This window comes from Mustelus asterias, chromosome 21 (genome assembly GCF_964213995.1).
Source record: "Mustelus asterias chromosome 21, sMusAst1.hap1.1, whole genome shotgun sequence".
Classification (NCBI taxonomy): Eukaryota; Metazoa; Chordata; class Chondrichthyes; order Carcharhiniformes; family Triakidae; genus Mustelus; species Mustelus asterias.
This window is the reverse complement of record NC_135821.1, coordinates 80,634,305-80,647,931: the sequence shown is the minus strand read 5'-3', so window position 1 is coordinate 80,647,931 and position 13,627 is coordinate 80,634,305. Positions and strand designations below refer to the sequence as shown.

The following is a 13,627-nucleotide window of genomic DNA, read 5'->3' as shown; positions in this document are numbered from 1 at the left end:
AAGTTGGGCTGAAGGGCCTGTTTCCGGGAGCGGCACGGTGGCACAGTGGTTAGTGTCGCTGCCTCACAGCACCAGGGACCTGGGTTCGATTCCCGGCTTGGGTCACTGTCTGTGTGGAGTTTGCACGTTCCCCCCGTGTCTCCGTGGGTTTCCACCGGGTGCTCCGGTTTCCTCCCACAGTCCGAAATGTGCGGGTTAGGTGGATGGGCTACGCTAAATTGACCCTGGTGTCCGGGGGACTAGTTAGGGTAAATGCATGGGGTTACGGGGATAGGGTCTGGGTGGGACTGTGGTCAGTGAAGACTCGATGGGCTGAATGGCCTCTTTCTGCACTGTAGGGATGCTGTGTTCCAATGCTGTAACCCGTCTGATTGTTACTGGTTCTCAGCCTTATTTACATGTTCAGCCTGATTTGCATACATTAGCATGACGCAGCACGCACGCACGACAAACGCGGTGACGTCAACGCGCAGCGTCCCGCAGCAGCTGCGGCCGCAGGAACGGAGCGGCTGCAAAATAAACAGATTCCTGAATAAACAAAGCAGCCAACCCGCGGAGACCGGGAATACCGAGCGGGAAAAGCGGGAATACCGAGCGGAGACATCCCGGAGCCCGGCGTCCCGAGCCCCGAGCGGAGCCCCGGGAGCCGCCAACCTCCATGACCCGGGGAAATGGCGGCCGGGTGAGTGCGGGGGGAGGGGGCACCACGGGGCAAGGGGGGAGGGGGTAACGGGGCAAGGGGGGAGGGGGTAATGGGGCAGGAGGGGGTAATGGGGCAAGGGGGGAGGGGGTAATGGGGCAAGGGGGGAGGGGGTAATGGGGCAAGGGGGGAGGGGGTAATGGGGCAAGGGGGGAGGGGGTAATGGGGCAAGGGGTAAAGGGGGGTGGGGGGGTAATGGGGGGGAGGGGTAAAGGGGGGTGAGGGGGGGAGGGGTGGTGGGGGCTGGGGGGGAGGGGTGGTGGGGGCTGGGGGGGAGGGGTGGTGGGGGCTGGGGGGGAGGGGTGGTTGGGGGGGAGGGGTGGTGGGGGCTGGGGGGGAGGGGTGGTGGGGGCTGGGGGGGAGGGGTGGTGGGGGCTGGGGGGGAGGGGTGGTGGGGGCTGGGGGGGAGGGGTGGTGGGGGCTGGGGGGGAGGGGTGGTGGGGGCTGGGGGGGAGGGGTGGTGGGGGCTGGGGGGGAGGGGTGGTGGGGGCTGGGGGGGAGGGGTGGTGGGGAGGGGTGGGGAGGGGTGGGGGGGAGGGGTGGTGGGGTGGGGAGGGGTGGGGGCTGGGGGGGAGGGGTGGTGGGGGGGGAGGGGTGGGGAGGGGTGGGGGGGAGGGGTGGGGAGGGGTGGTGGGGGGGGGAGGGGTGGTGGGGGGGGGGAGGGGTGGTGGGGGGGGGGAGGGGTGGTGGGGGGGGGGAGGGGTGGTGGGGGGGGGGGGAGGGGTGGTGGGGGGGGGGGGAGGGGTGGTGGGGGGGGGGAGGGGTGGTGGGGGGGGAGGGGTGGTGGGGGGGAGGGGAGGGGAGGGAGGGGTAGTGGATGGGCAACTCCTGGTGGGAGGGCAAGATCTGAGTGGCAGTGGGGAAAGCGCCAGTAGTGGGAGGGGTAATTGTGAGGGGGCAGTAAAGGGGTATTTGGGGTACTAGAGTCAGGGGCAGTGGCACGGAGCCAGGGGAGGGGGCAGCTGCCCAGCCTGTGTAACAAGGTGGACATGCCGCCATACTGGATATCTGAAATTGCAGAAATGCTCAGTAGGCCAGGAGTGTTTAGAAAATACTGTTCACGTTCTTTGTTTATATTCACAATAACATCTTCTGTTGGGGAAAATACAAATGTACAAGAATACTGCCTCTCGTCCCGCCTGGCAGTCGGCGTGGGGAGCTGGGAAAATAATGTGCCAAACGGTTTGTTATCTTCCCAGCCCCTTTTTTAATGGTGCAGACCGCTTTACACCCAGAAAGAGCCCAAATCATCATAGCATCAATTTGACTGGATCTCAATATCGTAAGCAAATCTGGCACACATGTCGGGTGTCGTGATGAGGGAGCATATTGGGGGTCAGCCAGGGGACCAATTAGGAGGGTCCAGATACTCTGATGCGGACAACCTCTGGTTGGGATGAGAGGGGGGGGGCAGTAAATGCCACCGATGAAGGGTGGGGAGTGCGTCCCAAAAAAGTGGCTGAGTGTTAAAGGTTGCGACACGGAGTGCACCCGAGAGGGACTGGCATGGCTTAGCCCATGTTTCTCACTGTTATGACACTAAGTTTCTTGGGAAAATTCCACCCTATATTTTCTTGCCTTTTGCTGTTTATGTTGATGTGCATTTGCATTAAAATATTTTTGATCTAACTCCTGATTGTTTAGGCCAGGAAGATTTATGGATTTGTACAAATTCTAAAAAAATACGTTGAAGTAAATAATTGCTCCTGTGCAAGTGAACAAATGATGTCATAACAAACTGAATACTGCCCTGTCTGTTACAATCTGTTTACTGATCTCCATTAAATCTCTACTTAATCTTCTCTTTATGGAGGACAATCCCAGTTTTTTTTCTAGTCCAGCCACATAACTCATTCCTGGTATCGTTCTCACCTATGTAAATCCCAGGCCCTCTTTTCTGCACCCTTGTTAAAATTCAACGTCTGGGTGGAGGGTCGTGACTAGTGGTGTTCCACAGGGATCTGTACTGGGATCTCTGCCATTTGAGATATATATAAATGACTTGGGTGAAAACGTAGATGAGCGGATTAGTAAGCTTGCAGACAACACAAAGACAGATGGGGTTGTGGATAGTGTAGAAGGTTGTCAAATGATACAGAAGAGGTTCACCAGGATGCTGCCTGGATTAGAGGGTTTGAGTTATAAGGAGAGGCTGGACAAATTAGGGTTGTTTTCTCTGGTGTGGCGGAGGCTGGGGGAGTCCTGATGAGTCTATAAAATTATGAGAGCCATAGATAGATGGATTGGATATAGGTGGCACAGTGGTTAGCACTGCTGCCTCACAGCAGCAGGGACTCTGGTTCAATTCTGGCCTCGGGTTACTGTCTGTGTGGAGTTTGCACATTCTCCCTGTGTCTGCATGGTTTTCCACTGGGTACTCTGGTTTCTTCCCACACTTCAAAGATGTGCGGGTTAGATTGATTGGCCATGCTAAAATTGATCCTTAGTGTCAGGGGGATTAGCAGGGTAAATATGTGGGGTTACGAGCATGGGGCCTGGGTCAGATTGTTGTCGGTGCAGGCTCAATGGGCTGAATGGCCACCTTCTGCACTGTGGGAATTCTATTATTCTAATTCTATATAGATCAGCTGCAGATATGGGAGGAAAAATGGCAGATGGAGTTTAATCTGGGCGAGTGTGAGGTGCTGCACTTTGGGAGATCAAAGGCTAAGGGTAAGTATATAGTTAATGGCAGGACCCTGAACATCATTGATGTACAGAGGGATCTTGGGGTTGAAGTCCATAGCCCCCTCAAAGTGGTTGCACAAGCTGATAGGGTGGTAAAGATAGCGTATGGCATGTTTGCCTTTATTGGTTGGGGCATTGAGTACAAGAGTCAGGATGTCAGCTTTGGTGCGGCCTAACTTAGAGTATTGCATTCAATTCTGGTTGCCACATTACAGGAAGGTTGGAGAGGATGCGGAAGAGGTTTACCAGGATGCTGCCTGGATTAGAGGGTATGAGCAATAAGGAGAGGCTGGACAAACTAGGGCTGTTTTCTCTGGAGCAGCGGAGGCTGAGGGGAGACCTGATAGAAGTTTATAAAATTATGAGAGGCACAGATAGAGTTGACAGTCAGAATCTTTTTCCCAGAGTTGAAATGTCTAATATTATGGATTTTTTTTACACACAGTGGGAGGTATCTGGAATGCGCGGGGTGGGGGCGTTTAAGGGGCTTTTAGATAAGTGCATGAATATGCATGGAGTAAAGGGATATAGACCAAGGACAGGCAGAAGGGATTAGTTTAATTTGGCGTCATGTTCGGCACAACATCGTGGGCCAAAGGGCCTGGCCCGTGCTGTACTGTTGGATGTTCTATCATTGTGAATTGTATCACTTCACGGCATGAAATTTCACCCACTGCGTGTCTGCCCATTTCACCAATCCGAATGTTCTCCTGAAATCTGCTGCTATCTCCGCACTGTGATGTGTTTTTGTAAAATTCATTCTAGTTTCCATGGAACCATAGAAAAATTCTAGTGCCAAAGAGGCCACTGGCCATTTGTGTATATGGATCAGTTCAGGAAGTAGCTTTGTTTAATTTCAAAATGCAATGCTTAAACTTGAGTCCATGAGACATAGAAACAGAAGCAGGCCATTCAGCCCATCGAATCTGCTCCACCATTCAACGGGATCATGACTGATCTGATATTATAATCCTCAACTCCACTTTCCTGCCTTATTCTCATAAACATTGATTCCCTTACTGGTGACAAATTAGTGTATCTCAGCCTTCACAGATTTTTTTAAATTTCAAAAACGGCTCCATAATTCTTGGTTGGGTGTAACCATAAACTAAACTGAGGCCCCTGTTTCAGCAAATGTGAAATATTTCATGACACTATTTTGTATTTGAGCAGACAATTGTACTAGTGCCTTGGTCAGCATTCCTGCTTCACCAACTGCATCAGAAATGTAGTTTCTGGTTAGTTATTCACTGGCTATTTGAGACATTGTGTAGCTTGGCTGCCATATTGTATCTGCCTCCTGACTGATGCCAACAGTTCTAAAGTAGATTTATTGGTGGCAAACAATTTGGGATATTGCGCGAATGTGACAGTGTTTCTTATAAATGAGCATGTTATTGCACAGGGTTGAATTGCTATGTTGTATAAGGAATCTCCTCTGGCGGGCAGTGTTAGTATGTTGGACTTCAGTTGGGGAGAAAAGCTGTGTCGGGTTAACAAGTGAAAGTTTTTAGCCTTTGACAGGAGTGAATGGGTCTTTTTAAATTTTGATAAATGAAATAATACAATATCTGTTTTGTGTCTCTAATGGCTTTGTGATCCTGATTTTCTTTTTCTGCTCCTGTGTACTTTGCATGTGAGCTCTTTTGTCCCCTGTTTTCTTCTGTGTTTTTATTTGCCTATGATTGGGCTTGCTCAGTGGGGTGAAAGTATGGGTGGTGGTTAAAGGGGCCTATTCAGAGGCACAGACTGACTTTGGGATGAATGTTTGGAGGCTGATAATGAACAGAACAGGGGAAGATTCCAATGCATGATTCCAGTTGTTCCTTTATCTTTCTCCTTTCCACCAGCCCTGCCTTTTCCTCTCTCCATCTGTTGAAGTTTAATGATTTTGTTTCTGCCCAACTGCAATCCACATTCACCCCCAAATTCCCTGTCCCCTCATTCATCTTTGATTTGTACTTCAGCAACCTTTACCTTCTGTTTTCCCATCCGCTCTGTTACTCTTCTCCAATTCTCTCTGTGAAAACAAATCCTTCTTTCATCTCCACTATCTATACCTTGTCTTCAGCTCTTATTCTCTTCTCTTTTGTCCGTCCCAGTCTTACTTTGCCCCATTCGGCTTGGCACCATATACTCAGTAGCCTTAGCCCATTTATCATTTTCTTGTGCCCACTTCCACTGGCCCAGACCTGATTGCCAGTAAACTAGTCAACTAAGACTTAAAGTACTTTGCACTTGAAAAATAATTCAATATTCGAGAATTGCCTTGGGATGTTTCACTCTGATAAGATGCTATGGGATTATCTCAGTTTAACCTTGTGGTTTACAGTGGCGTTTTGAAGTTGTGCTTCTTTAGATAAGTGACATGTCAACTGATTTGAGACAGAGACTTGAGAAATTTGCTTCAAAACACCATCAGTTAATTTAGCTAATAACTGTAGCATAATTGGTGATTGTGAATGGAAATTCCCATGTAACCAATTATATAGGCATTGCTATTATTGTATGTTGTCACAAAGTGTAACAATTGTCATGACAACAGGAGTTGTAAGTTGTAGACAGACAAGGCACACATGTTTTGTGTGGAATCTTTCTGTTGTGAATATTGATTAACTGGATTCATAAGCCTTTATTAGGATATAGAAGCTGAACTGGACTTGGCATATAAGTACTGTGCCTACAAGAGCAGGTTAGAGGCTGGGAATCCTGTGGCAAATAACTCACCCACCTGACTCCCCCAAAATCCACCATCTACAAGGCACAAGTCAAGAATGTGGTGGAATACTCTCCACTTGCCTGGATGAGTGCAGCTCCAACAACACTCAAGTTCAGCACCACCCTGGACAAAGCAGCCTGTAGATTGCTACCCCTTCTACAAACATTCAATCCCTCCATCATCGACGTACAACGGTAGCCTTGTATACCATCTGCACTGCAGGAGCTCAGCAGGGCTGCTAAGGTAGCACCTTCTAAAACCATGACCGCGATTATCTAGAATGATGAGAACAGCAGACACCTGGGAGCACCACGACCTGGAAGTTCCCTCCATCCTGACTTGGAAACATATCGCCATTCCTTCTCTGTCGCTGGGCTAAAATCCTGGAACTTCCTCCTAACAGCACTGTGGGTGTACCTACAGCACTGTGGGTGTACCTACACCACATGGACGATGCACCTTGTCAAGGACAAGTAAGGATGCACAATAAATGTTAGCCTCGCCAGTGACACTTACATCCCCTAATTGAATAAAAAAATGAGTTACTTGACCTGTATCCACAAAGTGATGAAACAAGTTCAATCCAATGAGAGCATTGTGAATTTCTGAATGACGTTTTTCAATACTTTTTAAAAACTCCATACAGACAGTGACCCAAGCCGGAAATCGAACCTGGGTCCCTAGCACTGTGAAGCAGCAGTGCTAACCACTGTGCCACCGTGTTAGGGTGTGAGACCTGGACCCCAGCAGTTTTCCTTTTTGGCATAGATGTGAGGAAAGGATACATCCTTCCAGGAATAATTCCACCCATAAAATAGGGTTTTTTTTAATAGTAAAACAAACTTTATTTTATAACACAGTTTAAGTATAACTCTCTCAAATGAAGTAACTTAACAGTTGAACAATATTTAAAAATTAGAAGGAGGCTACTTTAATTTTTAACTTATCATGGTTTCAGTTCCACATGAACAACATTCCTCTTGCAGACTTAAAGGCCACTTTAAATACAGTTAGCAATCATAAATATACTTGCTATATTGAGTATAGACAGTCTTGAAGCTTTCCGAGAGAAAAATGAGTTTCAAAAGCCTGCAAAATACCTTGAACTTCAACCAGGCTTCAGCTACAAACTAAACTGCTTTCTGCGAAAAGCTTTTTCTCTGCACAGACTCAGGACTGCACATAAACCACATGATCCTGTCAAACACTCTGATCAGAAATCCCAAGTAAACAATTGTCCATTAACTCTAAACATAACCACTTGCAAGGCTAAATGAGTAATTACCTTGCTCTCCGGAAGTCTGAACTACATTCTGTCCAGACAGACTGCCTGTAGCATGAAGCTGAATTTTTAAACACTCCCCTTAAATACAAAACAATATAATATTTCTATCCATCTCAATTGCATCACTATCATCGCAACATGAGCTATGATGTTTGTAGTGGAGTTCCCCAGGGATTAGTGTTGGAACCCCTGCTTTTCCTGATATATATTAATGACCTAGACCTTGGTGTACAGGGAACAATTTTAAAAATTGGTTCACTAAAATTTCAATTCTGAAGATCGATTGGTGATGTTAGAACTTTTATTCTTGGAAGAAAGAAGACTAAGAGGATATTTGATCGAGGTATTCAAAATCATGAGGGATCCAGACACAGAAAGTGAGGAGAAGCTATTCACACTCGTGAAAGGATTGAGAACGAGAGGGTATAGATTTAAAGCAATTGGCGAAATAAGCAAATTGGTATCAGAAAAAACTTTTTCACATGTAGTAGGGTCTCTAATGCGCTGCCTGTGTGTGTGATGGAGGCAGTTTCATTTGAAGCATTCAAAAGGGAAATAGACTGATCCTTTTCAAAAAACAATGTGCCGGGTTACAGGAGAATGAGCACTTCACTTATTGCCATTCAGAGAGCCAGTGCAGTTATGATGGGCTGAATGGCCTCTTCCTGCACTGTAGTGATTAGGATTCTAGGGATGAGGAACTTAAGTTATGTAGATGGATTGGAGAAGTTGGGGCTCTTCTTGCTTGGAAAAGGGAAGGTTGAGGAGATTTGATAGTCACATTGAAAATCACATGGGGCAGAGTTTGTGAGGAGCATCCAGGAGGGCTTCTTGAAGCAGTATGTGGATAATCCAACTAGGAAAGGGGCCATACTGGACCTGGTATTGGGGAATGAGCCCGGCCAGGTGATTGACGTTTCAGGGGAGCAGTTCGGGAACAGTGACGACAATTCAGTAAGCTTTAAGATACTGATGGATAAAAATAGGTGTAGTCCTCAAGTGAAGGTGCTAAATTGGGGAAAGGCTAATTACAACAATTTTAGGCAGGAACTGAAGAATGTAGATTGGGGGCAGATGTTTGAGGGCAATTCAACATCTGGCATGTGGGAAGCTTTCAAGTGTAAGTTAATAGGGTTTCAGGACTGGCACATTCCTGTAAGGACGAAGGATAAGTATGGCAAGTTTTGGGAACCTTGGATAACGAGAGATATTGTGAGCCTAGTCAAAGAGAAAAAGGAATCATTTGTCAAAGCTAGGAGGCTGGGAACACACGAAACAAGTGTGGAATACAAGGAAAGTAGAAACTTGTGTAAGGAGGGCTAAAAGGGGTCATGGAAAGTCATTGGCCAGCAGGATTAAGGATAATCCCAAGGCTTTTTATACATTTACACATATATAAAGAGCAAGAGGGTAGCCAGGGAGAGGGTTGGCCCACTCAAGGACAGGGGAGGGAATCTATGTGTGGAGTCAGAGGAAATAGGCAAGGTATTAACAAAGAACAATACAGCACAAGAACAGGCCCTTCGGCCCTCCAAGCCTGCGCCGCTCATGTGCCCACTAGACCATTCTTTTGTATCCCTCTATTCCCAGTCTGTTCATCTGGTTATCGAGATAAGTCTTAAACGATCCCAGCGTGTCCGCCTCAATCACCTTGCTTGGCAGTGCATTCCAGGCCTCCACCACCCTCTGTGTAAAATACGTCCCCCTGACATCTGTGTTGAACCTTGCCCCCCTCATCTTGAACCCGTGACCCCTTGTGTTCGTCACCTCCGACGTGGGAAAAAGCTTCCCACTGCTCACCCTATCTATGCCCTTCATAATTTTATACACCTCTATTAGGTCGCCCCTCATCCTCCGTCTTTCCAGGGAGAACAACCCTAGGTTACCCAATCTCTCCTCATAGCTAAGACCCTTCATACCAGGCAACTTCCTGGTAAACCTTCTCTGTACTTTCTCCAAAGCCTCCACGTCCTTCTAGTAGTGTGGCGACCAGAACTGGACGCAGTATTTCAAGTGTGGCCTAACCATCGTTCTATACAGTTGCAACATCATATGCCAACTTTTATATTTTATGCCCCGTCCAATAAAGGCAAGCATGCCATATGCCGCCTTCACCGCCCTCTCCACCTGTGCTGCCACCTTTAAGGATCTGTGGACTTGTATGCCCAGGTCCCTCCGTGTGTCTATACTCCTGATGGTTCTGCCATTTATTGTATAGCTCCCCCTTACATTGGATCTACCGAAATGCATCACTTCGCATTTATCTGGATTAAATTCCATCTGCCATTTCTCCGCCCAATATTCCAGCCTATCTGTATCCTGCTGTATTCTCTGACAACGTTCATCACTATCCGCAACTCCAGCAATCTTTGTGTCGTCCGCAAACTTACTGATCGCACCAGCTACATCTTCTTCCAAATCATTTATATATATCACAAACAGCAGAGGTCCCAGTACAGAGCCCTGCGGAACACCACTAGTCACAGACCTCCAACTGGAAAAAGACCCCTCCACTGCTACCCTCTGTCTTCTATGGCTAAGCCACTTCTCCACCCATCTAGCTAGCTCACCTTTTATCCCGTGAGATTTAACCTTTTGCACCAGCCTATCATGAGGGACCTTGTCAAACGCTTTACTAAAATCCATATAGACGACATCTACGGCCCTTTGTCAATCGTTTTTGTCACCTCCTCAAAAAACACAACCAAATTTGTGATGCATGACCTCCCTCGTACAAAACCATGCTGTCTATTGCTAATGAGATTATTCAGTTCCAAATGCGCATATATCCTATCTCTAAGAATCTTCTCCAACAACATCCCTACCATGGACGTCAAGCTCACTGGCCTATAATTACCCGGGTTATCCTTGCTACCCTTCTTAAATAACGGGACCACATTTGCTATCCTCCAATCCTCTGGGACCTCACCTGTGTCCAGTGAAGAGACAAAGATTTCTGTTAGAGGCCCAGCAATTGCATCTCTCGCCTCCCTGAGGAGTCTAGGATAGATGGCATCCGGCCCTGGGGATTTGTCTGTCTTGATGCTTCCTAAACAACCTAACACTTCCTCCCTTGTAATTGAGATTTTTTTCTAACGGGTCAACACATCTCTCTGAGACACTATCAGTCAACATGTCCCTCTCCTTTGTGAATACTGATGCAAAGTATTCGTTTAGGATCTCACCTACTTCCTTTGGTTCTAAGCATAATTCCCCTCCTTTGTCCCTGAGAGGTCCGATTCTTTCCCTAACAACCCTCTTGTTCCTAATGTATGTATAAAATCTGAGGGTTTCAGATACTTGGATAATTGAAACACATTCTGGGGAAGGTGGGACCTGTACAAACAGGACGGGGTGCACCTGAACCAGAGGGGCACCGATATCCTAGGAGGGAAATTTGTTATGGCTCTTCAGGGGGGTTTAAACTAATTTGTCAGGGGAGTGGGAAAAGGAGTTGTAGTCCAGAGGTCAGTGAGGGTGGTGAGGTATTGGGGAAGGTATCAGGGTCAAGGGTGGGTACCGGTAGACAGGAAGGTGGGTTGAAGTGTGTCTACTTCAATGCAAGGAGCATCCGGAACAAGGTAGATGAACTTGGGGCGTGGATTGGTACTTGGGACTACGATGTTGTGGCCATTACGGAGACGTGGGTAGAACAAGGACAGGAATGGTTGTTGGACGTTCCGGGGTATAGATGTTTCACTAAGTGTAGGGAAGCTGGTGGAGGAGTGGCATTGTTAATCAAGAATAGTTTAACGGCTGCGGAAAGGCACTTCGAGGGGGATCTGCACACTGAGGTAATATGGGCTGAGGTTAGAAATAGGAAAGGAGCGGTCACGTTGTTAGTTTATAATAGGCCCCCAAATAGTAATAGAGATGTGGAGGAAGAAATTGCTAAGCAGATTATGGATATGTGTGGGGGTCACAGGGTAGTTGTCATGGGGGACTTTAACTTTCCAAATATTGATTGGAACCTTTGTAGGTCAAATAGTTCGGATGGGGCAGTTTTTGTGCAGTGTGTGCAGGAGGGTTTCCTGACACAATATGTGGATAGGCCGACAAGAGGTGAGGCCACATTGGATTTGGTACTGGGATATGAACCGGGCCAAGTGTTAGATTTGGTTGTGGGAGAGCACTTTGGAGATAGTGACCACAATTCGGTGTCTTTTGTTATTGCAATGGAGAGGGATAGGGCCGTACGGCAGGGCAAGGTTTACAATTGGGGGAGAGGTAATTATGATGCGATTAGGCAAGAATTAGGGGGCATAAGTTGGGAACAGAAACTGTCAGGGAAAGGCACTAATGAAAAGTGGAACTTTTTCAAGGAACAAATACTGGGTGTCCTTGATAGGTATGTCCCTGTCAGGCAGGGAGGAAATGGCCGAGTGAGGGAACCATGGTTCACGAAAGAGGTGGAATGTCTTGTGAAAAGGAAGAGGGAAGCTTATGTAGGGATGAGGAAACAAGGTTCAGATGGCTCGATTGAGGATTACAAGTTAGCAAGGAATGAGCTGAAAAAGGGGCTTAGGAGAGCTAGGAGGGGACATGAGAAGTCCTTGGCGGGTCGGATCAAGGAAAACCCCAAGGCTTTTTACTCTTATGTGAGGAATAAAAGAATGACCAGGGTGAGGTTAGGGCCGGTCAAGGACAGTAGTGGGAACTTGTGTATGGAGTCAGTAGAGATAGGCGAGGTGATGAATGAATACTTTTCTTCCGTGTTCACCAAGGAGAGGGGCCATGTTTTTGAGGAAGAGAAGGTGTTACAGGCTAATAGGCTGGAGGAAATAGATGTTCGGAGGGAGGATGTCCTGGCAGTTTTGAATAAACTGAAGGTCGATAAGTCTCCTGGGCCTGATGAAATGTATCCTAGGATTCTTTGGGAGGCAACGGATGAGATTGCAGAGCCTTTGGCTTTGATCTTTGGGTCCTCGCTGTCCACGGGGATGGTGCCGGAGGACTGGAGAATGGCGAATGTTGTTCCTCTGTTTAAGAAAGGGAATAGAAATGACCCTGGTAATTATAGACCGGTTAGTCTTACTTCGGTGGTTGGTAAATTGATGGAAAAGGTCCTTAGGGATGGGATTTACGACCATTTAGAAAGATGCGGATTAATCCGGGATAGTCAGCATGGATTCGTGAAAGGCAAGTCGTGCATCACAAATTTGATTGAATTTTTTGAGGAGGTAACTAAGTGTGTTGATGAAGGTAGGGCAGTTGATGTCATATACATGGATTTTAGTAAGGCGTTTGATAAGGTCCCCCATGGTCGGCTTATGATGAAAGTGAGGAGGTGTGGGATAGAGGGAAAGTTGGCCGATTGGATAGGTAACTGGCTGTCTGATCGAAGACAGAGGGTGGTGGTGGATGGAAAATTTTCGGATTGGAGACAGGTTGCTAGCGGAGTGCCGCAGGGATCAGTGCTTGGTCCTCTGCTCTTTGTGATTTTTATTGATGACTCAGAGGAGGGGGCTGAAGGGTGGATCAGTAAATTTGCTGATGACACCAAGATTGGTGGAGTAGTGGATGAGGTGGAGGGCTGTTGTAGGCTGCAAAGAGACATAGATAGGATGCAAAGCTGGGCTGAAAAATGGCAAATGGAGTTTAACCCTGATAAATGTGAGGTGATTCATTTTGGTAGGACTAATTTAAATGTGGATTACACGGTCAAAGGTAGAGTTCTGAAGACTGTGGAGGAACAGAGAGATCTTGGGGTCCATATCCACAGATCTCGAAAGGTTGCCACTCAAGTGGATAGAGCTGTGAAAAAGGCCTATAGTGTGTTAGCTTTTATTAACAGGGGGTTGGAGTTTAAGAGCCGTGGGGTTATGCTGCAACTGTACAGGACCTTGGTGAGACCACATTTGGAATATTGTGTGCAGTTCTGGTCACCTCACTATAAGAAGGATGTGGAAGCGCTGGAAAGAGTGCAAAGGAGATTTACCAGGATGCTGCCTGGTTTGGAGGGTCGGTCTTATGAGGAAAGGTTGAGGGAGCTAGGGCTGTTCTCTCTGGAGCGGAGGAGGCTGAGGGGAGACTTAATAGAGGTTTATAAAATGAAGAAGGGGATAGATAGAGTGAACGTTCAAAGACTATTTCCTCGGGTGGATGGAGCTATTACAAGGGGGCATAACTATAGGGTTCGTGGTGGGAGATACAGGACGGATATCAGAGGTAGGTTCTTTACGCAGAGAGTGGTTGGGGTGTGGAATGGACTGCCTGCAGTGATAGTGGAGTCAGA

At 47.4% G+C, this 13,627-nt stretch overlaps 1 protein-coding gene across 1 annotated transcript in view; it reads left to right on the top strand.

Moving 5' to 3' along the window:
* Positions 1–423: 423 nt before the first annotated feature.
* bsdc1 (BSD domain containing 1) overlaps positions 424–13,627 on the top strand; it is a 62,340-nt gene continuing 49,136 nt past the window's right edge. The window contains exon 1 of the mRNA XM_078238353.1: positions 424–682. Within this exon, the coding sequence (XP_078094479.1) occupies positions 672–682 (11 nt within the window). The 5' untranslated portion in view covers positions 424–671. The remainder of the gene's footprint in view (positions 683–13,627) is intronic.